Here is a 26,850-nt window from a genome sequence, read left to right on the forward strand (position 1 = left end):
CTCTTTCAACCCAGCACTAAAACCATTCCCAAGGCGAACTCTTCAAAGATTAGACTGGACTTTGGGGTATAAAATGATACTCATGGAGAGCCTGTTTCTTAGCTCTAGTAGATACATAAGACTAAATAGGCAGCTCCTATCTGGAGGTGAGATAAGAAGGCAGAGAGGGTCAGGAGCTGGTTGAATGGACACGGGAAATTGGGTGGAAAGGAGGAGTGAGCTGTCACAGTAGGGAAAGAATTAGGTCACATAACAATGTATGTATAAATTCTTCTATGAGAGACTAACTTGAACTGTAAACTTCCACTTAAAGTACAATAAAAAAAACCAAAAAACGACATCTGCTTAGGATCTATCAGAGTTCCATTACCAGCTTTGACTATTTCAGTTCTCGCTGTGGTTGTTGTTAGCTACCATCAAGTCAGCTCCAACTCATGGCAACCCCATGCAGAGTGGAAGAAAACACTGCTGGGCCCTGGGCCATCCCTGTGTTCAGTTATAGATCTGACCAATGTGATCCGTAGGGTTTCACTGGCTAATTTTCAGAAGTTGATTGCCAGTTCTAATCTTCGTAGCTCCTCTTAGTCTGGAAGCTCTGCTGAAACCTGTTCTGCATCATAGAAATTCTTAGGCTTCTCCAAAATGGCAGTTATGGAAACGACCGAGAACTGTTTTTATAGGTTAAGTATTGAGTGAAATACAAAATGGCAGATTTTAGGAAAAAGTCATAGACACACAGAAATCTTACTGTACTCCTTTTTTTATTTTTATGTTTTTATTTATATTAGGATATTGTACAATTCTCAAGGCTAGTAACAATCTTTTTAATATGTGTATTTAAAGCATAACAAAATAAAAGTATTTCACAAAGAAGTCCATATTACAGTACTATTGAAATATGAGGCATAGAATAATTATGCATTTGTGGGTTATAAACATAATACATTCATTTTAAAGAATAAACATTTAATGTGAATAACATTTTGGTTAAAATAAATATCACGGTAAATGTTAACAGCAACACCTGAAGTCTATGGATACAAGAAAGGTGTTTTGTGATAGATACTAGCAGAGTGGAAAAGCATTCATGAAATGGCTGTAATAGCTTACTAAATTTACAATAATTGCACACTGCTGAGCACTTTATTTATATAGGGATACACTTCATCCACCATTCCTAAACCTCCACATACAGAACAAAGTCATCCCACATTTTTCTATGGGTAACTGGTACCAATGTCAAGATAAGGTTTAGAATCAGATGTACCTTTGATATTACTGTTTGTAAAATCAATTCAAATGTTTAACTTAATTAAGACAATGTTTACTTAGAAATATAAAAAGAGTATTTTATAGGTGATTAAAAAATTAGAACTTCTAATCATCTTCATAATTGTTTGAAATGATCCCATTCAAAATTAAAACTTAGTTTTTACACAGTGGTTTCTTCAGAAAAAACAAAAAAAAAATGAACACTTACATTAAAAAATCCAAAACATTTCCACATGTAGAACATAAGGGGTTTCACTGATCATTAAATTCTTCCCAGCTATTTCCTTCTAGCCAACAGATTCACTGAAAAGTAAAGCTTAAAAGTCACTGTGAGCGGTTAAGCTAATGAATTTTAGATCCATGTATTCCTAAAGATTGCAAGAAAAAGGAGAGTATCTCTGTAAACTATAGGACACTTCATCCTAACCAATTTTATTAACTTAAAATGAACTTAACATTAATGTTCAACAAAAACAAAAACAATTCTACTCACACTTCTGGAGAGAAGTATGTGGATATTCAATGTAAAGGTTTTAAGTCATCAGAGTCTGGGAAAAATTACGCATTAAGGCATCAAATATGGGACCAACCGGGTTTGCCTATCCCAAGATAAAACTACCCTTCAGAAATCATACATAACTGATTAAAGTTTGAAAAAAAACATGAGTTTACACTTTTTTGCCCTTTATACATTTTTCAAGTTTACAAATGACTTGAAAGTATTCAAATGATTGTAAGAAAAACACTTTAAAAAAAAAAAAAATGACAGTGCTATCGGCTAAGGGTAGATGTTCTCTGAACATGAGGTTTCCATGTTGCTGGGATGATCGATCCCAAGGTTGTATGGTGGCACGGCGTCCTTTAACGGTGACTGCCACTCAGGCCTTTGGCTTCACGATCTGTGAGGAACTGGTCATCACTAACATGAAGACATTCAGGGATAAGACATCTCCACAACAGCATTTATTCAACTCTATTTCCTTAAACTAAATAAAGCGTTACCATCTTTGTACTTAGTTTAAAAGCTTCTCAACAGAAATGTTAATCCCATAAAAATTCTCGCTGTAGCAATGGCCAGTTTTCATTTTTTAAACCATATTCTAATATTATAAGTTTGTCAAACAAATTGAAACTGTATCAACATTCATGGGTATGGCACAACATACATCCTTTCTTCCTCTCTAACAAGATGAAATGCACACATACAGGGTGGCCCAAATTTTAAAAAGTTAAAAAATGTTTTCAATTCAAGAAAAGTATCGGTATACCAAGTATCTTTTAAAACGGTATTGTGTTCTCAGAAAATCTGAAATATTAATGGATAAAATGTACTCACAACATAAATAAGAAAAGTAACCTGAAGAATATAAAAAATTTCTGAAGGGAACCAATCAGAACTTCCATAAAATCTATGAATAAAAACATATGCTTACACTATAGCATACAATTATGAATTTAACTGCATTTAAATTTATAAAGAAATTGAAATATAGTACTGCAAGATAACTCAAAGAATATTTTTCAAATGTACAAACAATAATAAAAACACACACACAAAAAAAGCTTTGGGTAATGTGCAACTTTAAAAATTACTATCACACCAGCCAAACAAATCCTTAACCACTTTTTAAATGGATTCATTTATACCATCTTACTGCAAAGAGAATATCAAAGATATTAAAACAAATCTTCAGTGTCTGACTCACATTTTGCCCCCAAACCTTTTCACATTTAACAGCTGCATTTTCAATGTGTAAGCTAAGAATTTTAAATTTTAAGCTCAAATAGTTTATGTCTACATTTATCTTAAGAATTATATTTGAAAACTACAATGCTAAGAACTAAAACACATACTTCAGATGTTTAAAAATAAAATAATCACGAAAGTTCACAATTGTGTTCATCTCAAACATCCACAAATGACAGAAAAGCAAACAAATCACACGTTCAGATTGTTTTCCTCAGGTTCTGAATCTATTCTGATGTGTGCCAAGATATACCTTCAATATTTGGCACCGAGAGTCTATCTGAACACAATTTTATCAGCAGAAAAGTCCAAATAATTCTAAAAACCTTTAGCCATTAAAAACCATCATGTTTTCATTTACTCTCCTAACATGCAGTTTGATTATTCCAAAGTCATTTGGGGTTTGCAAGAAGGTGACTTACAATGGTACAAAATGAAGCTTATATGCAAACTGGTTAAGGATTCAAAGCACATTAGCTCTGAAATATTAATCTTAACACCCAGACAAAAATAGGGAGGTATGATTTGCACAAAAATACTTTAAATTATTTTGGTTATGTTCTTCATGATCTTCCACGTGTTTAGCTGCTTGCGGTGCATGCATGCATCCTCTTTGCTATGTCGTAAACATAGGTGATGTCTGGTCGCTTCTCAGGATCGGGGTTGATGCACATATTAACTAGCTGTCGTAGCTGCACAGAAAGAAAAACAACAACACATGCTTAAGAAAACTATTTCAGGTAGTTATTTAAAAAAAAAAAAAAAGAAGAAATTCTGAACAGCTATAGATTTATATTTAAAAAAAAAAAAAAGAAGAAATTCTGATCAGCTATAGATTTACTAGGAAAGTGTATTTTCTGCCTAAGTATTCATTTGACTAGAAATATGTAAAACTGCTGCAAATGATTTTACAACTGGTCAAAACTTCTAAGAAGGATAGTCACTGGAGTATTAATGTCAAGCAAGCAGTACTTTTCACAATCAGAGGCTTTTAAAGGCTTTCATATGGACTCCAATATTTTTCAGACGTTTAATCAGAAGATACGAGTCACTAACAACAATGGGCTTGGCTCCAAGTGACTGCAGATATACATCCATTTATTTGACCTAAAACTTACTACATTAGCCTTGATTGTAGGTTGAAATTTTCATAATTACCATATATCTAAATTTACATAGGGCATTCAAGGTAGACTGCTATCATATACACTTATCATGAACCACATTTATATAAATATACACAAAAACATTTTGTATTAGAGAAAAAGTACTCCTCTCTAAGAATAATAAATTACAAATGAAGTGAGTTATAAATATTATTCTAATCCTCAACTGTGTGAAGTAGTAGTAATGTCTTCACTTTATAGATGAGAGTTAAGGTTTACTTATTTATATCACAGGAAAAAAGCTCATCTCAATAAATACAAAAATATCCTATCTGGTTCTAGAACCACTGAGTAGAAGAACACAGGATTTAATTTTCAATTCTAATTGCCATCAGTTTATGAAACTATGTGTCTTCGTAACATTGCGTACAATATTTCATAGACAACAACCCAGATCAAGAGGATGGGACGTGTAAGGCTGTCTTTAAGAATAATTTTGCAAACTTGCATTAACTCTTTCAGGCCAGTAGAGTATCACTTAGCAAACTGTCAAGTTATCATAATCTTTTCATAGTCCTTAACATCTCCCAGAAAACAGTTTTCAATTAGAGGAAGTAGGAGTGGTGATAAAATTTGTGGGATGGTACTGCTAGTAGTGCTGTAGGGAAGGCTAACACCAGGGAGAGATGTCATTCCGGAAGAAGACATGTAAAGGAGCCCGCCAGACAAGGGATCAGGGTTCAGTGAAAAGACAGTATAGTATGTGGAAACCAGCATTGCTGAAGACGATCCACAGCCCTGTGTCCATAGATAAGTCACTGTATTTGGAGCTTTATTACTCCATTACGCAGGGAGGTTGGAGTAGATGACTCATAAGGGCTCTTCTAGCTCTCAGTCCTTAAATTATACGATTCTAGCAGAAAGAAGTTTAATCATCCAATTCCCTCACATTTGGAAATTCAACAACATTGGATGATAATGTTACACACACTGAGAGGGCCTGAAGATTTCAACTCATATTCCTCGCAAAAGAGCAGAGAATAGCATTAAAAACCCATAAGGGGTATAATGATACACAAGACTTTTTTTTAATAACGATTTAAGAGAAATTTAAATACGAAAGATGCTGGCATTTTACCAATAAACATGAAAAAAATTTTACATACAATAGAAAAAACAGTAGGAAAAGCATTTATATGATGTTTATATTTAAAAAGATAATGTGTTCTAACAGGTCACCTAGCTGTCATACATTTTGTCTAGGGACAAAAATGATAAAGAAAGCAGACAGAATGACAGGAAAAGATAATTGTACAAAAATTCATTATAGTTTAACCAAAATACAAGTAGATGCAATAGCAATTTTTTGACTGAACAAAACTGCTGCATCCTTCAAGCTGGTCCAGAAACGTTACTTTTTCTGCCTAATATTTTGGAATATCTTGGAATACAGTGAAATTTCTGACATACTGATACTAAATGATACGCCCTGAAGTTCACTGGGCATGAGGAGAAACCACCCAAGAACAGAGATAGAATGATGCAAGTTTAGCTGAAGAACAGAGATTCTCTAGCTCCCCAAAGTACAAGATGAGAACCAGGAACAATCAAAAGGGGGGAGCGATAAAGAACGAGGTAAGTGGGGGATACCGGGAGCAGCAGTGAGCAGTTGCTCAAGGATGGCCTTGACAAGGGGGTGGCAGGTCAACCAGAAACTCTACAGTAGGCAGAGCCAAAACAAGGCAGTGTTTCCTTTCCCCTCACCATTCAGGTGGTTCACTCTCTACCAAGTATGAAATTTACCTTGTCATATTTTTCTTTCCCAGAGGAATTATTAACAGAGGGATCACGGTACAAAATCAGATACGTGAGATAGAGGAGATGCATACTTCAGCATACTTATGAATAAAATAATCTGTCGATATAAATTTTCCCTATTTGTTATATAATAAACAAGTCAGTAAAATACATAAAGAAAACCCTATAAAATGAAAATATGCTTCAGCAGGGACTCTCACTCATGTCTGCACCAAAATTTCTGGAGGAGCTGCTCTGCAAGAGACACCACGCTGGTGACACTTGAGGACACTGAGTGTAAGTCAGGCAAAGAAAAAGCTGTTCTGCAATCCAAATGTTATATCTGATGAGCTCCGCTTCCCACAAAGGCTAGCTGCAACCTTCACTACTCTGTGGGCAGTGTCCTCCCCAACTTCCTCCCGCACATCATGTGGCCCCCTACTTCATGAGAAAAATCAAGACTATTTGGCTTAAGCTTCCTCAGTATCCTGCCCCAACCCGTTCAAACTTATCTGTATCTGAGCCTTCTCATTTTCATTCTTCTAGCATCAGAGGAATAATTCTTTTTCTTCTACTCTCAATTCTATCACTGGAATCTCTTCTGCAATCTGAATCTTTTTACATTCAGTGTCTGGGACATAGTTGGCTCTCAATGAATATTTAACAAGTGAATGGCGCATTGGTTATTCCCTTTCTGTATTTTCAATCTCTCCCTCATTTGCTGATTCCTTCACTATAGTCTTTAAATAGAGTTAAGTCTCTCTCATATTAAAAACCAACCAACCAAAACGTATAGAACTCCTCTTAACTACTGCCTTATCTCATTTATTTGCTTTACAGCCAAACTGCAGAGACAAACTGAAAATGGCATTATGTTTAGTAAAACAGATGGTCAGCAAAAATGGGGGAAACCCTTGATAAGATGGACTGACAACACAACCACAACAATGAACTCAAACCTGCGAATGATTATGAAGATGGCACAGCACTGGGTAACGTTTTGTTTTGTTGTACGCAGAGTCTCTATGAGTTGCAGCCAACTCAATGGCAACTAACAGCAGCCAAATTTCTTGAGGATGAAAAAAGCTGTACTTACTATATCAAGTTTTCCTCAATCTACTCACTTAAGCCCACTACAATCACTTTTTCATCTCCCTCCAAATAGTGCTTCACTGAAACTACTTTGTCAAAGGTCAGCAGTACACCCTACTTGCTAAATATAATGTACTCTTTTCTGTGTATCTCTTACTCAGCCTTTCTGCAGTGGCTGACACTGCTGATCCACCCTTCTTGGAAGTCTCCCTCCTTTGGTTTTCACGGCACTATTCCCTGTTGGTTCTTCTCCAACTTCTCCTTCTTAGTTTCCTTTTAGGTTCATCACCTTCCTCTGGCAACCCCTGAAATGTTGGCATACCCCAAAGTTCTGTCCTTTCCTTAGCTTTTCTTCTTGTCACTCTACCTTCTTATCCTAAGCAACTTCATTTACTCCCATGGCTTCAAGAGCCACCGACATTCTGAGGAACAAACGTGTATCTTTAGTCCAGACCTCTCTGCAGCCTCCATTCACGTATCTCCAACTGCCTGCTGAGCATATCTACCTGGAAGTCCCACCAATACCTCAAATTAAACGTTTAAGACCAAGATTTTACTGTTTTTTCTCCTCAAACCGGTTCTTCCTATTTTGGACAGCACCTCCAACTCTCAAGTCAGAAGTCTGAGCTTTGTACCAGATCCCTCACCACACTTCCTCTCCACGTGCCTAACAATCAGCGACGAAGTCCTATTGTTTCCAAACTGCTAATAAATCTTGTATTTGCTTTTGCCATACAATCTCCACTGCTACACTCTTGGAGTAGTCTTCCAACTGATCATTTTGCCTCCAGTTTTCTTCCAACCTCTCCAGCACTGCCTAAGCACCAAGTTGACTGCTTCAAGTATTTCAATGACTCCTTATTAAAGTCTAAGGCCCTTAGCCTGGTATCTTACAGGCTCTAAATCTCTGGCTCCTGCTTACCTCATACTTAGGCCCCAAGTCTTCCTGCTCACCCCCTCAGCAGCAAACTACACTTTAACTAAATGAAGCACTTACAGTTCTATGCTCACCTAGCTTTTTTATGCTCCTACAACATCTTCGTTTATGCTACTCCTCTACTATGTCTCCTTCCATCCTTACTCTCTTGCCTGTCTAATTGTTGTCTATTCATCTCACTGCACATCTCTTCTCCAATTCCTTTCCTAAATATCCTATTCCCACACAGAACTTATTACTTTACACTTGGCCTGTTGCACTTCCTTTAATGTCTATGTTGTCCTACTGAACCGCAAGATGTGGAGTGTGAACAATGGGGGGACACAAAGCGCTCACTGGATTGTTGAATGATTGGAAGAATGAATGTGTAACTTTGGGCTTAGGGAGAAAGGGAAGGTTTTGTGCAGGTGGCATTTAAGCTGCGTCTGAAGCACAAACAGAATTTTAATATATAAAAGGGATGCAGAGTATCCCAAGCAGAGGTTAAGAGAATAAACAAAGATGCTGGGCCAAAGAGAGCACAAGAAATGTGAAGGTGATGGCAAGTACATCTGAATGACTGGGGAGCAAAGGGTTGAAATGATAAGCTGAAGCCAAATAGAAGAAAGACTTCAGGAGTTTAGAATCTCTTCGGATAGGCAATGGGAAATCGGTATTTAAGCAGGGAGGGCAAGATCATTAGAGCTGTGCTTCAGTACGTATCTTCTTGGTACAGTCTAAGATGGATCAAAAAGACAGCAACACCAACAGAACACTCAGTTAGGTTCCTCTAAGATTCCAGGTGAGAAATACTATTCATTAGAAGTTTTCACGTAGGAATCTGAAAGGGAAGTGTTGCCATTAATAGAAGTGGGTAACACAGATGGAGGAGTAGCCTCAAGAGAGCAAGAGGGAAGCTTTGAGTTTTGAAGGTACTGCATTTGAGATAAACATTAAGATTTGGGTAGAAATATGAATTCCTGAACTTCGGGTTCCATTCTGGATCCATACACAGCTAACTGAATTATATGTGCTAAATAATTTTTGTGCTTTACTCATATTTAGATTATGAAAGATAAAGGAGATAGCTCAAGTGAAAAGCTGATAATCTATATGGAGCATAATTTGGAGTTTTATGGTTCTCTTAAATACTCATGTGTTAATTAGTCTTGCTAATCATTCTGGATTATAAAGACATTCCATGATTAACTAGCAGTTAATAAAATCCTTTTTTAAAAATTTATGTTTACAGCATTATAATTTCCCACAACAATCTCATTTTACAGATGAAGAAATAACCAATTTAAAAAACATGATGGTGGAGCCTAAATTGGAACCCAAGTCATCTGATTTCCACTGTGCCATTTTTGAGAGCTTGCTAACTTTTCCCTACTTGGGCTTCTGGTTTGAATTCCTCATGATGCCTAATACATCTGTGCATGCATGATAATTATTCAGTAACATTTAGTAAATGGATGAATTTCATATCATTACCACTATAACAGGATGTCACTTGGTTTAAGGTATTATTTGAGTTCCAATCAGGAGATAGAAGTTACCAAGTATTAACAGGAAATATCAGTTATAAGGTGGTTATAACAGATGCAAAGAGTAACATTTCCAGGTACCTTATTCCACTCAGACGTTGGTCTGACTTCCATCTGGTGAAAACAGTGGTGAGATGCCTCAACTTCTGTTAATGGTGTCAACCTGACCTGCTGTTTTCCCTTCTTAAGCAAACCAGCAGAATAGAATTCCATCATTTCAGATCTTTGTCAAACAGTATATAACCTTGAACCGTGTGCCATGTGGCTCCTTTCAAACTCTTACTAAGAAAATTAAAGTTTAGGGAACACCCCGTGAGGGACAGAATTCATCTTTACTTCTCTGGATAATCTAAGTTCTGCCCTTTAATCAAATTACATCACCAGAAGGCAGCAACCTCGAAGCACATTAGTTTATCCCACTACTAAATCGCCTTTCCAAAAGGTGGCTTAATGGTTGCTTTTGACTTTTATCAAACATCATGTAGATATTTACTATAAAATTGCTGTTGAAGACACTGCCTGATACATTACTCACAGATCCTCATGTGAGATATTTCTTTCTGAATTTAGTGGGTGAGGGGACTTTTTCTTCCTTGAAGGACTGGTGTGTTTCTTCCTTAAAGACAGAAACAATTCGCTCACTACGCTTCCCTTCCCTTTGTTCCCTTTGTGCCAAGACAGAAGGGAAGCAAGAACCAAATGAGAAGTTCAACCACAGCAACTCTGTTAGCCATTAGGGTAGGTATATTTACATCCCCTTCTATCCTTGGTTTTAAATATGTACTTCTATATCTATTTTAATAACCTGTAAGTGACATCTTTTGTTGTAAATCATCTCAGATGCTTTTTGAAAAGGGATGGATTAATAACTACATGAAAGGAATTTATATAGGCCTGAATTCTTAATTTAGTGTATTTTTCCTTTATATATACAACTATTGGTTGTTCTAAAAATACACCTAAATAGACCTGTCAAGTCTAGTGGGGAAAAAAAATCAATCACAATAGTCTTTTGGCATAGCAAGGGGGAAAAAGATCATAATAAATAGCTAACTTTTATGTTAGGAACAGCCGTGGGCAAAGTTTTATACCTTTAACTTTACTAATTTGATTGGAAAAATGTAAATTCATATGGATCCTTGAAGAATAGGAAGAAATAGTCGCTTATCAGGTCACATCTCACTCTTTCTTTTAATGCATATGAAAGTACAGTATCACTTTTAGATGATGCTATCACATTTTAGGGTGATTATTTGCACCCCTGTCATAATAAACAAGAGGATAAAATAATCATTTACATATTATAAACTAAGAATAGCATTTAGAGACAGTGGAAAGGATTATTAATTCATTAATTAGAGGAAGAGAAAAACCCTTGCCTTTTTCCCGATACTCTCCAACTATTAAGTTGTTAAATAAGTATACATACGAGGTGAGTACTTATTTGGTTACCTTGGGGTGCATTTTTTGAAGTTGCCGGACACACTTGGAGGCCATGTTACTTAGACTTAGATGCTCCACAGAAGCATTAGTTACTTCTCCTAAGACGCTGGTGGACAAGTGAAAATAAGTCTTCTGAACATTTTCAGGTAACTCTGGGGCTTCAACTAAAAGCTATTTCCAGTGCCAGAACACACAGAAAACTATTTCCTAAAAGCTAATATTTCCTGAGTACTTACTACGAATCAGGCCACCATTCCATGCATTTTTACATGATATAATTTATTTACTCTTCTTAACAACTCCATGGGGCAGGCACTATTGTCACATACATTTTACAGAGGAGTGACTTTCTCAAGGTCATAAAGGCAGTAAGGTTAGAGCCTGGATGTGAACTGAAATAGTATAGCTCCAGAACCTAGGCTTTTTACTGCTATGTTATACTGTCCAAGGAAAGTCTTAACTTTTTCTGCTGGTACCCTCATGACCACCCCTGCACAAAAGTAGGTGACCATCCAGATAGCAAGGAGAGCTGTTAGGCTATTTGATTTTCAAAAGAATGTTAGCTCTAACACCAGTTCATCTGGTTTCTAAAAATTAATGCATTTCACGGGTCAACTCTGATCAAATAATAACCTCAAACATTTTCTCTGGGGCTCTGCAAAACTCAAGATGAGATATAGGCCTACTCTCTTCATGAGAGATGTTGCTGTTGTTGTGTGCCACTGAGTCGATTCCATGAGAGATACACTTAAGTAATGACATAAAAATTTTAAAATAATGACTACAGTAATGATTTTAATGCTGTTTTTATCTGACTCATTCATTAAAATAACAGTAACTCCCTCCAAACAAATAAAATGTACTTGAATTTTAACATGAGACAATTTCTTTATACTAGATTAAAAAGTTATGTAGTGATTTGATGAATCAAAAGAAAAAAAAAGCCTCCAAGTTTTCTACCAGTCAGATACTAAATAATCAAAATGAAATAATTATCTTAGAAATCCTCCTCAATGGGAGTCTTACATTTTTTATAAAAAAGCAGACCCGGCAGTCTACTTCTGAAAAGAATTAGCCAGTGAAAGCCTTATGAATAGCAGCAGAACATTGTCTCATAATAGTGCCGGAAGATGAGTCCCTCAGGTTGGAAGGCACTCAAAAGATGACTGGGGAAGAGCTGCCTCCGTCGACCTTAATGACGTGGATGGAGTCAAGCTTTCGGGACCTTCATCTGCTAATGTGGCACGACTCAAAATGAGAAGAAACAGCTGCAAATATCCATCAATAATCAGAACCTGGAATGTATGAAGTATGAATCCAGGAAAACTGGAAATCATCAAAAATGAAATGGAACACATAAACATTGATATCCTAGGCATCAGTGGCCTGAAATGGAATGGTACTAGTCATTTTGAATTGGACAACTGTGCTGGGAATGACAACTTGAAAAGGAATGGCACTGCAGTCATCATCAAAAAGAACATTTCAAGATCCATCCTGAAGTACAACACTGTCAGTGATAGGATAATATCCATATGCCTACAAGAAAGACCAGTTAATACAACTATTATTCAAATTTATGTACAACAACTAAGGCCAAAGATGAAGAAACTGAAGATTTTTAACAACTTCTGCAGTCTGAAATTGATCAAACATGTAATCAGGACGCACTGATAATTACTGGTGATTGGAATGTGAAAGTTGGCAACAAAGAAGAAGTACTGGTAGTTGGAAAACATCTTGGTGACAGAAACGATGCCAGAGATTACATGACTGAATTTTATAAGACCAACGACTTCTTCATTGCAAATACCTGTTTTCACCAACATAAACGGGACTATACATATGGACCTTCCTAGAAGGAATACACAGGAATGAAATCGACTACATCTGTGGAAAGAGATGATGGAAAAGCTCAATATCATTAGTCAGAACAAGGCCAGAGGCCGACTGCGGATCAGACCATCAATTACTAATATGCAAGTTCAAGTTGAAACTGAAGAAAATTAGAACAAGTCCACGAGAGCCAAAGTATGACCTTGAGTATATCCCACCTGAATTAGAGATTATCTCAAGAAGAGATCTGACACGCTGAACACTAATGACCAAAGACCAGATGAATTGTGGAATGACATCAAGGACATCATACATGAAGCAAGCAAGAGGTCATTAAAAAGACAGGAGAGAAAGAAAAGACCTAAATGGATGTCAGAAGAGACTCTGAAACTTGCTCTTGAATGTCAAGTAGCTAAAGCAAAAGAAAAAAATGATGAAGTAAAAGAGCTGAACAGAAGATTTTAAAGGGCAGCTCAAGAAGACAAAGTACAGTATCATGATGACATGTGCAAAGAGCTGGAGATAGAAAACCAAAAGGGAAGAACACACTCAGAATTTCTCAAGCTGAAAGAACCGAAGAAAAAATTGAAGCCTCGAGCTGCAATACTGAAGGATTCTACAGGAAAAAAAATTAAACGATGCAGGAAGCATCAAAAGATGGAAGGAATATACAGAGTCACTGTACCAAAAAGAACTGGTCGACATTCAACCATTTTAGAAAGTACCGAATGATCAGGAACCGACGGTACTGAAGGAGGAAGTCCAAGCTGCACTGAAGGCACTGGCAATAAACAAGGCTCTGGGAATTGACGGAACACCAATCAAGATGTTTCAACAAATGGATGCAGCGCTGGAGCGCTTACTTATCTAAGCCAAGAAATTTAGAAGACAGCTACCTGGCCAACAACTGGACGGGATCCATATTTATACCTAGTCCCAAGAAAGGTGATCCAACCAAACGCGGAAATTATCGAACAATATCATTAATATCACATGCAAGCAAAATTTTGCTGAAGATCATTCAAAGGCGGCTGCAGCAGTATTTCCACAGGTAACTGACAGAAATTCAAGCCGGATTTAGAAGAGGAAGTGGAACCAGGGATATCATTGCTGATGTCAGATGGATCCTGGCTGAAAGCAGAGAATACCAAAAAAGATGTTTACCTGTGTTTTACTGACTATGCTAAGGCATTCAACTGTGTGGATCCTAACAAATTATGGATAACATTGCAGAGAATGGGAATTCTGGAACACTTAATTGTGCTCATAAGGAATCTGTACATGGATCAAGAGGCAGTAGTTCAAACAGAACAAGGGGATACTGCATGGTTTAAAGTCAGGAAAGGTGTGCGTCAGGGTTGTATCCTTTCACCATACCTATTCAATCTGTATGCTAAACAAATAATTCGAGAAGCTGGACTATATGAAGAAGAGGGCATCAGGATTGGAGGAAGACTCATTAACAACCTGTGTTATGCAGATGACACAACCTTGCTTGCTGAAAATGAAGACAACTAGACCAATAAGCAACATGATGATAAATGGAGAAAAGACTGAGGTTGTCAAGGACTTCATTTCACTTGGGTCCACAATCAACACCCATGGAAGCAGCAGTCAAAAAATCAAATGACACATTGCACTGGGCAAATCTACTGCAAAAGACCTCTTTAAAGTGTTGAAAAGCAAAGAAGTCACCTTGAGGACTAAGGTGTGCCTGACCCAAGCCATGGTGTTTTCGACTGCCTCATATGCATGTGAAAGCTGGACAGTGAATAAGGAAGACTGAAGAAGAACTGATGCCTTTGAACTGTGGTGTTGGCAAAGAATATTGAATATAACATGGACTGCCAAAACAATGAACAAATCTATCTTGGAAGAAGTACAACCAGAATGCTCCTTAGAAGCAAGGATGGCGAGACTATGTCTCACATACTTTGGACATGTTCTCAGGAGGGATCAGTCCCTGGAGAAAGACATCATGCTTGGTAAAGGAAAGGGTCATCGAAGAAGAGAAAGACCCTCAATGAGATGGACTGACACAGTGGCTGCAACAATGGGCTCAAGCATAGCAACAATTGTGAGGATGGCACAGGACCGGGCAGTGTTTTGTTCTGTTGTGCACAGGGTCACTATGAGTCAGAACTGACTCGACAGTACATAACCACAACAACAGATTATAAAGTTACGTAGTGACTTGATGAATCAAAAGAAAAAAAAAAGCCTCCAAGTTTTCTACCAGTCAGATACTAATCAAAATGAAATAATTATCTTAGAAATCTTCTTCAATGGTAGTCTTATATCTTTTAAAAAGTCCCTGTAGACTTCTGGAAAAAAGGAAATTTCTTTAAAACTCTTCAGTATTTATCTAAGACTCTGTACCAGGTTATTAACCATGCTCAATGAAAAAATGTTCATATATTGACATTAAGAATATTATATATGTATATTCCTGTAGGTCAGACCTCAATTTCTAGCAATATCGTTAGGCAACCACTCATTCAAAAAATAATTTATATTTGAATTAAGCTAATTAGCTTTCCTTTTATTACTTTAAATTACAGAGCCAATTCTATACAAAATCAATGAACATTGCATTAAAAAAAAGAAAAGAACATTTCATGATTTACGTCATCTCAAAAAATATACTTAGCTTGCATTACTTTATGCATTTGTAAAAAATGTGTACTTGATTGCTTTTAAGGAGCCCTGGCAGCACAGTTGTTAAAGCAATTGACTGGTAACCGAAAGGTCAGTAGTTCAAAACCACCAGAGGCTCCGCGGGAGAAAGATGTGGCAGTCTGCTTGTCTGCTTCTGTAGAGATTTACAGGCTTGGAAGCCCTGTGTGGTCTCTATGAGTCAGAACTGACTTATGGCAGTGAGTTATTGCTTTTAGCAAACTGTTTTATACAACATGGTTAAAAAAAAAAAAAGGCAAAAATAAAGTCTCAATATGTAAAAACCTTTCTAAAAATCAGAGAAGAAAAAAAGCCTTTAATTCAGATATTTAAGAGAAATTTAGAAAGCAACACAGAAACACTTGTGAGAAAAAGCATACAGAGTAAAAAAAACTGTTTCTCTATAACATATTTCTAAAGGATTATGAAATTCTAAAACCGTACGGAAATTACTGGATGTTTGTTTTCAATAATGTGCAACAGAAAATACTAACATGTTTTGATCTATATATTTTTAAAGAAATATCAAAGCAAAAAGGTTGATACCAGCAATATTAAAAGGAAGTGGGTATTAACAGTCATCGCTGTCAGGGCGATAACCCAATTACGAACCAAGTTCAGTCGTGTACAGGTAATAACAATAGGGCTTTTTGTGCATTATAGCTTTAGGTCACTAACACAATTCTCAATAGAATAATAAAGACTGGTGCTATTGGTACTGTTTCTTTTTCACTCCCATCTTAATCCCTCTGAGACCAATTATGTTTTATCAGCCTCCCAGATATACCCAATTTCCATCTACCCAAGGACACATTTTAGCACCCCAAAGTGGGTCTAATACATTAATCTATACCATATTTTGGAGCTTTAGATATTTATACAAAATGATTAGGCGTATCCAACTTGTACACCAAAGTGTCACTAGTGATTGACTTAGGGGTAGAGAGAAAGGGGAAAAAAAGTAATCTTACACAGATATAAGGTAATGTACTGTCTATATTTCACAACTGAAGATCATTCAGTGTCTTTTGAAAACTGTGAAAGACTTACAGAAAAGTTATATGGTTTTATAGGCTCCCACAGGCTATTTGAAATATAGGGCGCCGTTTTGGATTCAAGTCTTCAAGGAGCAAGTCCTCAGTGTCACTTCAGAAGCATAGGTGAACAAAGGGCTGCTTAAATATATTTTTAAAACAAAAACAGAACATTTAAAGCTTAAAGATAAAATCTTGTAAGGCAACATTTAGTAAGGTGGTCAACAGAGGCTGTAAATGATGAGGCTATCAACCTTTCTAAAACCACTTTGAGGAAAGAAAAGCAAATTTTATTGATAGTTTGAAATAATACTCAATGCTAAGTTGATATGAATAAATAATGGTACAGTTATTTAATATTATGGTACATACTTTCTATATTTTACAGTAAAATGTTCTATCTCAGCACTTCATTACATAGTTATAGGGACTGCAGAAATACATACACAAACAGATTTACCTCCAACCATTATTTATACCATATAACATAGTACCTCTCATTTAAATATTCTTGGGACAATGTATTAGGAAGAATCTTCCAGCACAACTGAAATAATATTGGTTAATTTCCAGTTACAACTCCAGAGAATTTATATAGTTTGATTAAATGTAACTATAAAAGACATATTTAGATTGTTCAAAAGAATAAAAAAATTGTATAAACTTAGTTTAACTTTAAGAACATGTAAAACTAATCTCTACCTGGCACTTTCATCTTGTTTGTCTCTTATTTAGATAAAAACAGCCCTTTTATGGCCCCAAAACAAAGCTCATGTTTTTTGTTACTGGCTCAATTTTCTTAAAACTCTTCTTTACACATATTCTGAATTTAAAAATAAGCAAAAATTATTTGCAAATGTTAGGTTAAAAAAATCAACTATCTTTTATAAGTTTTCATTTTGTATTTCCCTTTCGTTAATGGTGACCTGTTGGAAAATAAAGTACTAGCAATATTATGATAAACGGTAACATTTCTTGTTTAGTATATTGTAAGTCAGCATATCTGGTATCTTCTTTGAACAGTATAGTAGTTTTTACATACTCTATATGTAAAAGTAATTCCTACCCTTCAGCAAACTGTTTCCTCCTTCTTTCCTTTCAATGTCACATGACCCCTGAGTTATCTATCACAAGCCAGCAGAGTGCTCTGAGCAAATGCCTGATCTTGCCTCTGCCAGCTGGGGAAAGAGATTTCAGATAAACATGGTGGGCTAAGGGTAAGAATAGAGAAGAGAAAAATGATGAATTGATAAGTCCAAGGACAGAAATCATGAAATGTTCACTCAAAAGACACCTGAGCGTTTACTACAGGTTGTGTGGTGTTGCAGCTGGGATGTCCGATGCTCCTGAGCTTGAGGTGCCCTGGAGTCTTAACTTGTCTGGTCTCCACTTGCTCAAATGTAAAAGGGGAAATAATGCCATGGTCCTTCTTCCTTTAACAGGAAAGTTGTTATATGGATTAAAGAAAATGGTGATTTTAAAAAGTTGAAAAAAATGCATTTATTCCAATTTTATTCAAATCCATGTAAATATATTTATACTCTATAATAGCCTATAAATATTTGAAATCAGTTCAGTTCAATTAAAAATTTATTACTATTATCTTGTTATTCATATATAATTAAACACAGAAACTGTACTGCTCTTTTTTTTAATTAGATTTTAAATATTCTGGAAAATTCAAGACTTGTCTTGTCTCAGGAACAATGAAAACGATGCTGGGAGTACGTATGCATTTAGGTGAAACAGCAGGGAAGACTTTGCCAGGCTGCACTGCTAAACTATTCTTGGAAAAGCTGGAAGGAAGGAAAAAATCCTCCTTCCCTGTCTTCCATTTCTCTAACTTAAAAAAAAAAAAAAAAAAAAGGAGGACGCATGGTACAACTAAGAAAGGAAGACAACAATAATGGAAGGGAAGCTAATGGAAAAAATGGTTATTACCATTAATGAGGAGTGCTGGTGGCACAGCGGTTAAGAGCCTGGCTGCTAACCAAAAGGTCAGCAGTTCAAATCTACCAGCCACTCCTTGAAAACCCTATGGGGCAGTTCTACTCTGTCCTATAGGGTCGCATGAGGTGAAAGTTTATGAGATTTCATTCATTTTCCTTTAGGTCTTTGATTGGATGTAACCTTTTATGTTGACATTTTAAAGGATGATTTTATACTTGACAAGTTATCCCATTAATTGATTTTTTAAAAAAATAAATACTTTTCGATAGGTGGGCTGAAGATATAAAGCCTCAAAACAAACAAATTTAACGTAGAGCAAAAGACATTAAATAATGTGGAAAGTGATCACTGGGTTAACAATTCTAACTCCAAAATTATATTTTGGTTTCTTCACGTATAAAAAGGAGTAATAAGACTTACTAAACTAGTAAGTTTTCAAAAATGTAATTAGAAGATAATTACAAATACTGTGCACTATAAAAATGTTTCTTATTTACAATAAATTTAAATTACTACTAAACATGTGCCATGGCAATCAGTTCAGATTAACAAACACCGCTACACCAATACAGCCCACTTCATTAAAAAGGTTTTAATCACCTCTTTACATTTTATAGATGCTTACGTTTCCTTTTTCACTCAAAGCATTTTTAAAAAATATTTTATTATGTTTTAGGTGAAAGTTTACACAGCAAATTAGATTCCTATTCAACACTTCATACACAAATTGTTCTGTGACCCTGGTTACAATTCCTCTCACCCTTTCCAGCCAGCCTGCCCTGTTTCCATCCATCCAGTTTCCCTGCCCTTCCTTGCCTTCTCATCTCTGCTTCTGTGTAAATGTTGACCGGATGGTCTCAAAAGTTGATTGTTTAAAGGAGCACATTTCTCATAGGTGTTATTATTTTTTATGCCAATCTATTATTTGGCTGAAAGGTGATCTCCGGGACTGGCTTCAGTTCCAGGTTAAAAGGGTATTTTAGGCAATAGTCTCTGGACTCGTCTAGTGTCTATCAGTCCAGTAAGTCTGGTCTTTTTATAAATTTGAGTTCTGTTCTATATTTTTTTCCCATTCTAACCGGGACCTTCTATTGTGTTCCAGGTCAGAACAGTCAGTGGTGGTAGCTGCGCACCATCCAGTTCTTCTGGTCTCAGGCTAGAAGAGGCTGTGCTTCCCGTGGGCCATTATTACTGTGGACTAATTTCTCCCTGAGTTTTTGGTTTCCTTCACTCTCCTTTCTCCAGATGGGAAGAGACCAATAGTTGTATCTTAGATGGCCGCTCGCCAAGATTTAAGACCCCAGATGCTACTCACCAAATTAGGATATAGAACATTATCTTTAGGAACTATGTTATGCCAATTGACCTAGTTGTCCCACAAGACTATGGTCCTGAGCCTTCAAATCCAGTAAATCAATCCCATAAGGTGTTTGGGTATGCTTAGAAGTATCCATTACTGTGTACTCTACGTGCTTTATTGAATATATGAATATATATCCAGGACATACAAACATATATATATACACATATGTCCACAAATGCACATATGCACAAGTATGTACTCCTATATGCCTTCCCACACCCATATGGCATACATATCTACCTATGTAACCACTCACATATTTTTTGTTATTCTGTTGTTGCAACATTGTATATGTTACAGCATTTACCGTAATTGTCCTTTATTCTTGTGTACCTCTTAGTGTCTTCATTTACCTTGGCCAAGTTGTGCTGACTTCCTCCATATTGTGTATTGCCTTTCCCATTACCAGAATTAACACGTGTCTACTATCTAGTAAGTGATTCCCCTCCTGCTCCTTCCCATCCATGGTAATCATCAAAGAACATTGCTTTCTGTGTGTATACCTATCCTTGACTTTCTATAAAGTGGTATCATGCAATGTTTGCCCTTTTGTGTTTGACTTATTTCACTCAGCATAATGTCCTCCAGATTCATCCATGTTATGAGACTCACTATCACTCTTCATTGTTGCGTAGCATTCCGTTTAGTGAGTATTTATGTACCACAATTTGTTTATCCATTTGTCCGCTGATGGGCACTTAGGTTGTTTCCATCTTTTTGCTATTGTGTTAAAGCACTGTTTTTAAGTCTTCAATTTAATTTCTCCCTACTCTCTTTTCTTAAACCAAGATAATCTTTATTCTCCATGCTCATTTCCATTTCTTTCACTTTTATCTGTAAACCCCGAACTCAATTTTTCAGAACTTTCTCCCAAACCTATCGGCTCAAACCTAAAAGAAATTTGTTAAAAGCAACCACTGAGGCATAATTCTATTCAACTTTTCTTGTGTCTTCTCTATTTAAACTAGGAATTTTTAAGAATAAAAAATATTTAAAGCGATAAAGTCTATATTCAGCATGATGTTAACGCTCAGATTTTAATAAAAAATAAAATATATTGGTTAAAAAGAACTAACTCAGTATAGAGTCACATTTTGTAATTTTCTAAAGAATTATTAATATAACTATTCACTTTTTTTTTTAACTTAGAGTCTCATGAGACTATTTAATGAAAAATAGTGAAAATGTATAATTTTGATGATCACTAAAGTATCTCTAAAGAAATTAAATACTGAAACCAAGAGGGGAAAAATCTACTGCAGACATTTCAGAAATGAAGTTGCTGGCTTATAAAGTAAGAAGGAAAAAAAAATCATATAAGAGGTACTATCAATAAGAGAAAACCATCACATCTTCTGTCCTGCTTTTTGAGTAATTTTCTCCCTTTTGAGTTCTTTGGAAGAGTTTCTCATACTTATTAAATTGTCATTTATTGGCTCACTCGTTCTTTTTTTCATTTATTCCTTTAATCTCTTTTCTTCACTCCCTCACTCCCCTCAGTTAATCAATCACCCATCAATCAAACAATTACCAAATGCTTTTTAATGTGCCAGACCCTGAAGACACACAGGTAAAAAGCAGAGTTACTGATCTTTAGGAGTAGGAGCTTGACAGTCTGGAGAGGCAGCCACATGAGTAAAGAAGTAATTATAACACAATAAGAATGCCAAGGGAGAGAGGCATATGGAGAGAAGAAAGGGGATTCAGAGGAAACTTCAGGCAGGAGATGATGTCCAAGCTGTTTTAAAGGAAGAGAATGAAGAGGAAATGGCATCTACAAAGACATGAAAATTCTGGGAAATTCTCGTAGAACACGCATTGGTAGAGATGAGGAAAGAAGAAGAGAATGGAACGTGATCGGTAAGTCTTGAAGAGATAAACCGGGGTCAGATTACCAGGTGACTTTTGAATCGTAATTCCTTTACTTAGTAAATGTTCACTAATGTTTGCTTTGGGTGTTAAATTTCACAGTCACCAACAATATCAAATGTAATTTACACTAAGAGATATCTAAGGGTAAATGTCTCTTTTTAATCCAAGTTTTTTGTGGTTAAGTATAGTAATTCTCCATTGATACACAAGGACAAGATCATTATTAGAAAAGGAAAGAACATTGAATATCCCCCAGAAAACTGTCATACACAAAAATATTTTAGTAAGTCACAAAACATACATTTCCTAATATCATCCGTGGAGCCCTGGTGGTGCAGTGGTTAAGAGCCTGGCTGCTAACCAAAAGGTTAACCAAATCCACCAGCTGCTCCTTGGAAACTCTATGAGGCAGTTCTACTCTGTCCTGTAGGGTTGCTATGTGTCGGAATCGACTCGAGGGCAGTGAGTTTGCTTTTTTTGTTTTTTTTTAAAATATCCGTGTGTGCTAAGGTATTTCAATCTAGAATGCTAATCACTTATCTAGAACCCTAATAATTTCAATAATAATAGCACAATTCAAAAAGAAAGATGTGACATACAGGCTTATTTTTCCAAAGAATACTATTTTTCATTTTTGGTTTTTAATGCTTAACTGTATCTGTATTTAAGAACATAACATAAGAAACCTCTCAAATCTCAAACTAAGTTTTTCTTGATGGAATAACTATGTCTAGCTATAAATTTTATTGGGTTTGTTACGATTCCTATCAACTGAGGCTGGTTGGCAGGCATAGCTATTATTTTCATGAAATGTTTCCTTCAAATTCTCTTTGGGCAGTAGCCCTAAAGACTTAGCAGTAGCTAAGTCAACTGGGTAAGCTCCCAAATACATTTCTGGTAGGAAATTAATTTGCTTAAAATTTTTATTCATCAACAGCTACAGCATCTGTTAAGTTTAGCTTTAAAATCAGCACTTGAACTGGTCTCTTAGTAAGTTCACTGTTTAAAAACTTTATCTGTACTTCACTTTTTATTGATTCCTATCACTTGCCATGCTAATGAATTAAATGGCAGCTTGGATTTTTAAAACATCTAAAGAAATATTTAAATATTAAAGTATGGCAGTACCAAATCTTTTTCTTTTTTTGCCACCATAAATTTTGAATACTAATTATACAAACAAATTGAGTTCCTACTTATGGAAAGAAAATATTTATTAGCACATCTGCATTTCAAAGCTCTTGTTCTGAGAACTATTCTACATAACAGATGAAAGTAACATTATTGTAGGGTCAGCATATTTTTTATATTTCATTTCTTTAGTAAGAATTATTTTCCATGTTTACCTAGATTGTATAGCTTCCTGTCATATTAGGGCAAAACAACAGAGTTCTACCAATATGAAGAATCATACTGTCTTTTTTGGAAAGTACAAAATATAACACGTTTTGCTTTATATCTCTTTTCGAAACTGGGAACTATATAGAGTGAAGTAAAAAGTGGAATCTATTTTCCTTTTCCAACTCTAAGACCTTCTATCTGGGCCAGACTTTGATATTTGCCCCTTGGCTGAGAATCCGCATATCCAACTTCACACTTAGCTGCAGTGAAGTAGCCCTGCAGGCAGGCCGACTTCAACGAACCACTAGTGGTAACATCATTAAAATCCTGCTGAAGGTCACCATGGTAACCGCCTGCTGAGGCTTCACTGCTGCACTCGGCATCTCCTAATCAGCTACCATGTGAAATGCAAATTCAGACAGTCTGAAAATTAGTCAAGAAGAATAGGGGATGAGGATGCAGATATGTGAAATATTCATGCGCTTCATGGAAAAAAGAAGACAGCATGAATGACACAACAAAGAACGGCCCCTGACATTCTTGCTATCACTTTGCATTATTGTTCACACCCTACTGTATTGCCAGGCCTACGGTTCTGAAGTTGGTTTTGTGAAATGCCATATTTATATTCCAGACCCAAAATAGTAATTAAAAATGGCTAACATAATAGCATTAACATCAAATACAGATAATGCTTCTAAATTATCATCAATGCCTTGTAAGAGTTTATTCTAATTACAAATGCTATTGAACCAAAAAAACCAGGCATCAGTGGTTATCAGTATCAAAACGACCTAGAAGAAAAGGTACTTACTGCATTCTAGGACCACAAATGCTTTTACATATGGTAAAAAGTCTTTAGAAGCATTTATAATTCAAGTTACACTGACTCAATTTTCCTCACAGAAATTTGATTGCTACTCGTTTCACAACAGAAAGACTGACAAGATTACCTAATAAATGAACATTATAATTGTTTTATATTTTTCATTTGCTCCTTGCCATTTTTCTTGGGCAAAAAAAAAAGCTGTTGCTCATGAGAAGGTGAGATGTCCTAACTCAACACAGTGTTTGCTCTGGGTAGATCCCTAATGAGTTTTCTAAAAAGTGCTATGTGAATGCATTTTCAGTGACCTGAGAGGCATTGCTATTTTGCCTATCTCCTCCTTAAATCTTGGAAAAATCATGATGTATTAGGGCTGAAATTGGGAGATGTTTTATTCAATGAAAAGCTGGATGTTCAGCAGAGCCAAAACAACTCATTCCAACGGGTTACCAAAGCAAGCAAGGATTCAGACGCGGATTTTAATAAGGTAAACTCTAAAATTTTCAATCCCATCCAATATACATTTTCGCAAGTCTACAATGATAACCTCAGAACGTTTCCTTAAAGGAATCTGACTGTAACAGTGAGGTGGTGCTAGGACAGGTATTATCAAGGGCAGGAGAGTAAAGCTAAAGGAAAGAGGTTAAAAAAAAAAACTTAGCTAAGAGATGTATGTTTCGATTTTTGGAAGACATGGACCAGAGGGAAGTTCTGACAAAAAAATAAGGACGTTAAAATTGTTTCTTGGTCTGAGACCATGAGAATGAGGAGTTAACCCTAATAAGAGGGGCCACCAGACATGCTGATTAACCAGAGCCCGGGTCTGAGCATTAATTCTGCCCTTTGCTGTGCTCAGTATGCTGTAACGTCAGCCACTATTCTTCTCACACCCAGGAAGTGGCCAATTTCACACCACATGCTGTGTTATGTTCCACTCCACATTGTGAACTACAGAGCCAACTCTTTAAACAGTCTCCCAGAGAATGAAAACAGAATGAAAAGTGTTATTTCCGCCACCTATATTACCTGTTTGTATTTCGAGATAAAGTAAAATTTCTTAATAAAATGCATATGTCACAAAATGAACAGATGAACACGTGAACTGAAAAATTACTTACTTCCTCTGAATAGTGATCTGAAGGGAGAGGTGGGTAGTCACACTGTTCTATCTTCTTACACAGTGAGTATAAATTCATTTTGTCACCGTAGAAAGGACTCTGCAGTGCAGCCATCTGTAAAACGCTCCCAATGAAACTGATATAGTTACACGGTAACTTTAAAGGTGATTTCATCAAGTCTATTACACTGGCATAGAAAATAATTACAAATACTTTAAATAAAGTTATCTGGGCTATTTTATTTTTATGAATATCCCTTTCTGAGAATTATTTAGAAAGTCCTAAAATCTTCCTTCCATTTTTGGCTACTTTTTGCAATATTTAAATTTTCCTAACATAGAGAAATGGTTAGCATATAATTATTTCTTTATAAACATATGCAATATATTACAATATTAAGGCAAAGAACATATACTAACTTAAAATTATTTTGTAAATACAATATCTTAAGAACTAGTATATCTCATGACAAACAGATGTCACAAGGCATAGCTCAGCCATGTAATAATCAAAACATAGCAAACATGAAACTGAAGTTAAACTTGAATTATAACCAGTAATAATTTAATAAATCCATTGCATTTTATTTTCCATAACAGTTTCTGTAGGGAAAGTTTATTCTGAGAAAAAAACATGTCTTCTCAATTTGAATATGATAACTGATCCCCAAAACTGTTTACAATGAATTCGAACTTCTCTTCTTTTAACAATGTGTCAAAAACACCAATATGTTCAAAAGCTCTATCACGAGTCATAGCTGCTACTTCAGGGAATCCAAATGAGATTTTTTACGCAGAGAAACATGACTCAAAGAATGAGCCACTTTAAAAAAGACATTATTGAATTTAAATTTATTTTAAGACAATGTTCTAACTTGACATTTAAAGTGCAAGCAAATACTGTGGTAAGAGGGTTACAAACTAAAAAATTCAATTTAAAATGTTCACATCCTGTTCAAAACCTTCTAAATCTTTGAACCGCAGCAGAAAGAATACAACAGGGAATATAAGGTTGCCCCAAAGTCAGTCACCCTTTTCTACATGTGCTAATAAGTTTGATTTTAGAAGGACAATGTGTACATTCCCCAGACAGGCAGAGTGTGTGTGAAACATGCTAGTCCATGCTGTGCTACTCAGTGAGCTTCAGTGGGGACAGGACAAGCTGAAAATGGCTCTCATCTGTCTTCTGGTGCTCCTGACAGAGCTTTAACTCCTTCACAGCCTTAACGTGGAGGGGATAGGTTTGGTAATCAAACCCAGGAAGCAGCGCCACAAATTGTTACCTAGTCTACGTTTTATAGAAAACCTACACAAGCCTATATAAAACAGCCTGAGAAATAGCTGTTTCACATGAAAAGAAAAAAGTAAAAGATAATTTGAAACCCTAAACATATAAATCACTCCAACTGAAAAGAAATTTCTGAAAGAACAACTATGATAGAAATCATGTTTCTTGGTTAAAATGCAGACACACTTTCTGACAAAATAGAATAGTAAAAATGTCTTCTTAAAAAAATAGACTATATCTAATCTATAGCTTCTCCATTTTTGCAGAAACCCTATGTAAATATACATATATTCATTATCATATGCTAGGAGTTCCTTACAGTACCTTTGAGTCAATACTGGAGAGTGTTAAAAAAAAAAAAATCTGAATGTCCCCTAAGGAGTTAAACAGGAATAGTATATTTTCATGCATCTCCTGTTTTGACAGATGAAAAATGTCAACTGTCCTGTTTTTATTTTCAAGCTTTTGCACTATTCATCTGGTTCATTAGTGCATCTCGATGCTGCCCCTGACAGCTGCTCGCCCTCTCCTCCCAGCAGCTGAATTTTTCAGGCTAATTTGATCCTCCACACTGAGACGATCGCTAGAATGATTGACTTGCTCCCTGACCTCCAGGGTCTGACTTTC

The 26,850-nt window shown here is 35.9% G+C and overlaps 1 protein-coding gene across 4 annotated transcripts in view; it reads right to left on the reverse strand.

Annotated features, from left to right (window-relative positions):
* Positions 1–756: 756 nt before the first annotated feature.
* NEK7 (NIMA related kinase 7) overlaps positions 757–26,850 on the reverse strand; it is a 183,499-nt gene continuing 157,405 nt past the window's right edge. For 3 of the 4 annotated variants that reach the window (XM_004375322.2, XM_004375321.2, XM_023730361.1), the window contains exons 9-10: positions 24,937–25,050; positions 757–3,711 (exon numbers count right to left, since the gene is read on the reverse strand). In XM_004375322.2, the coding sequence (XP_004375379.1) occupies positions 3,601–3,711; positions 24,937–25,050 (225 nt within the window). In that variant the 3' untranslated portion in view covers positions 757–3,600. Of the gene's footprint in view, positions 3,712–24,936; positions 25,073–26,850 lie in introns of all 4 variants that reach the window. The other variant, XR_002823935.1, reaches the window with a different exon arrangement.

This window comes from Trichechus manatus, unplaced genomic scaffold (assembly GCF_000243295.1).
Source record: "Trichechus manatus latirostris isolate Lorelei unplaced genomic scaffold, TriManLat1.0 scaffold00035, whole genome shotgun sequence".
Classification (NCBI taxonomy): domain Eukaryota; kingdom Metazoa; phylum Chordata; class Mammalia; order Sirenia; family Trichechidae; genus Trichechus; species Trichechus manatus.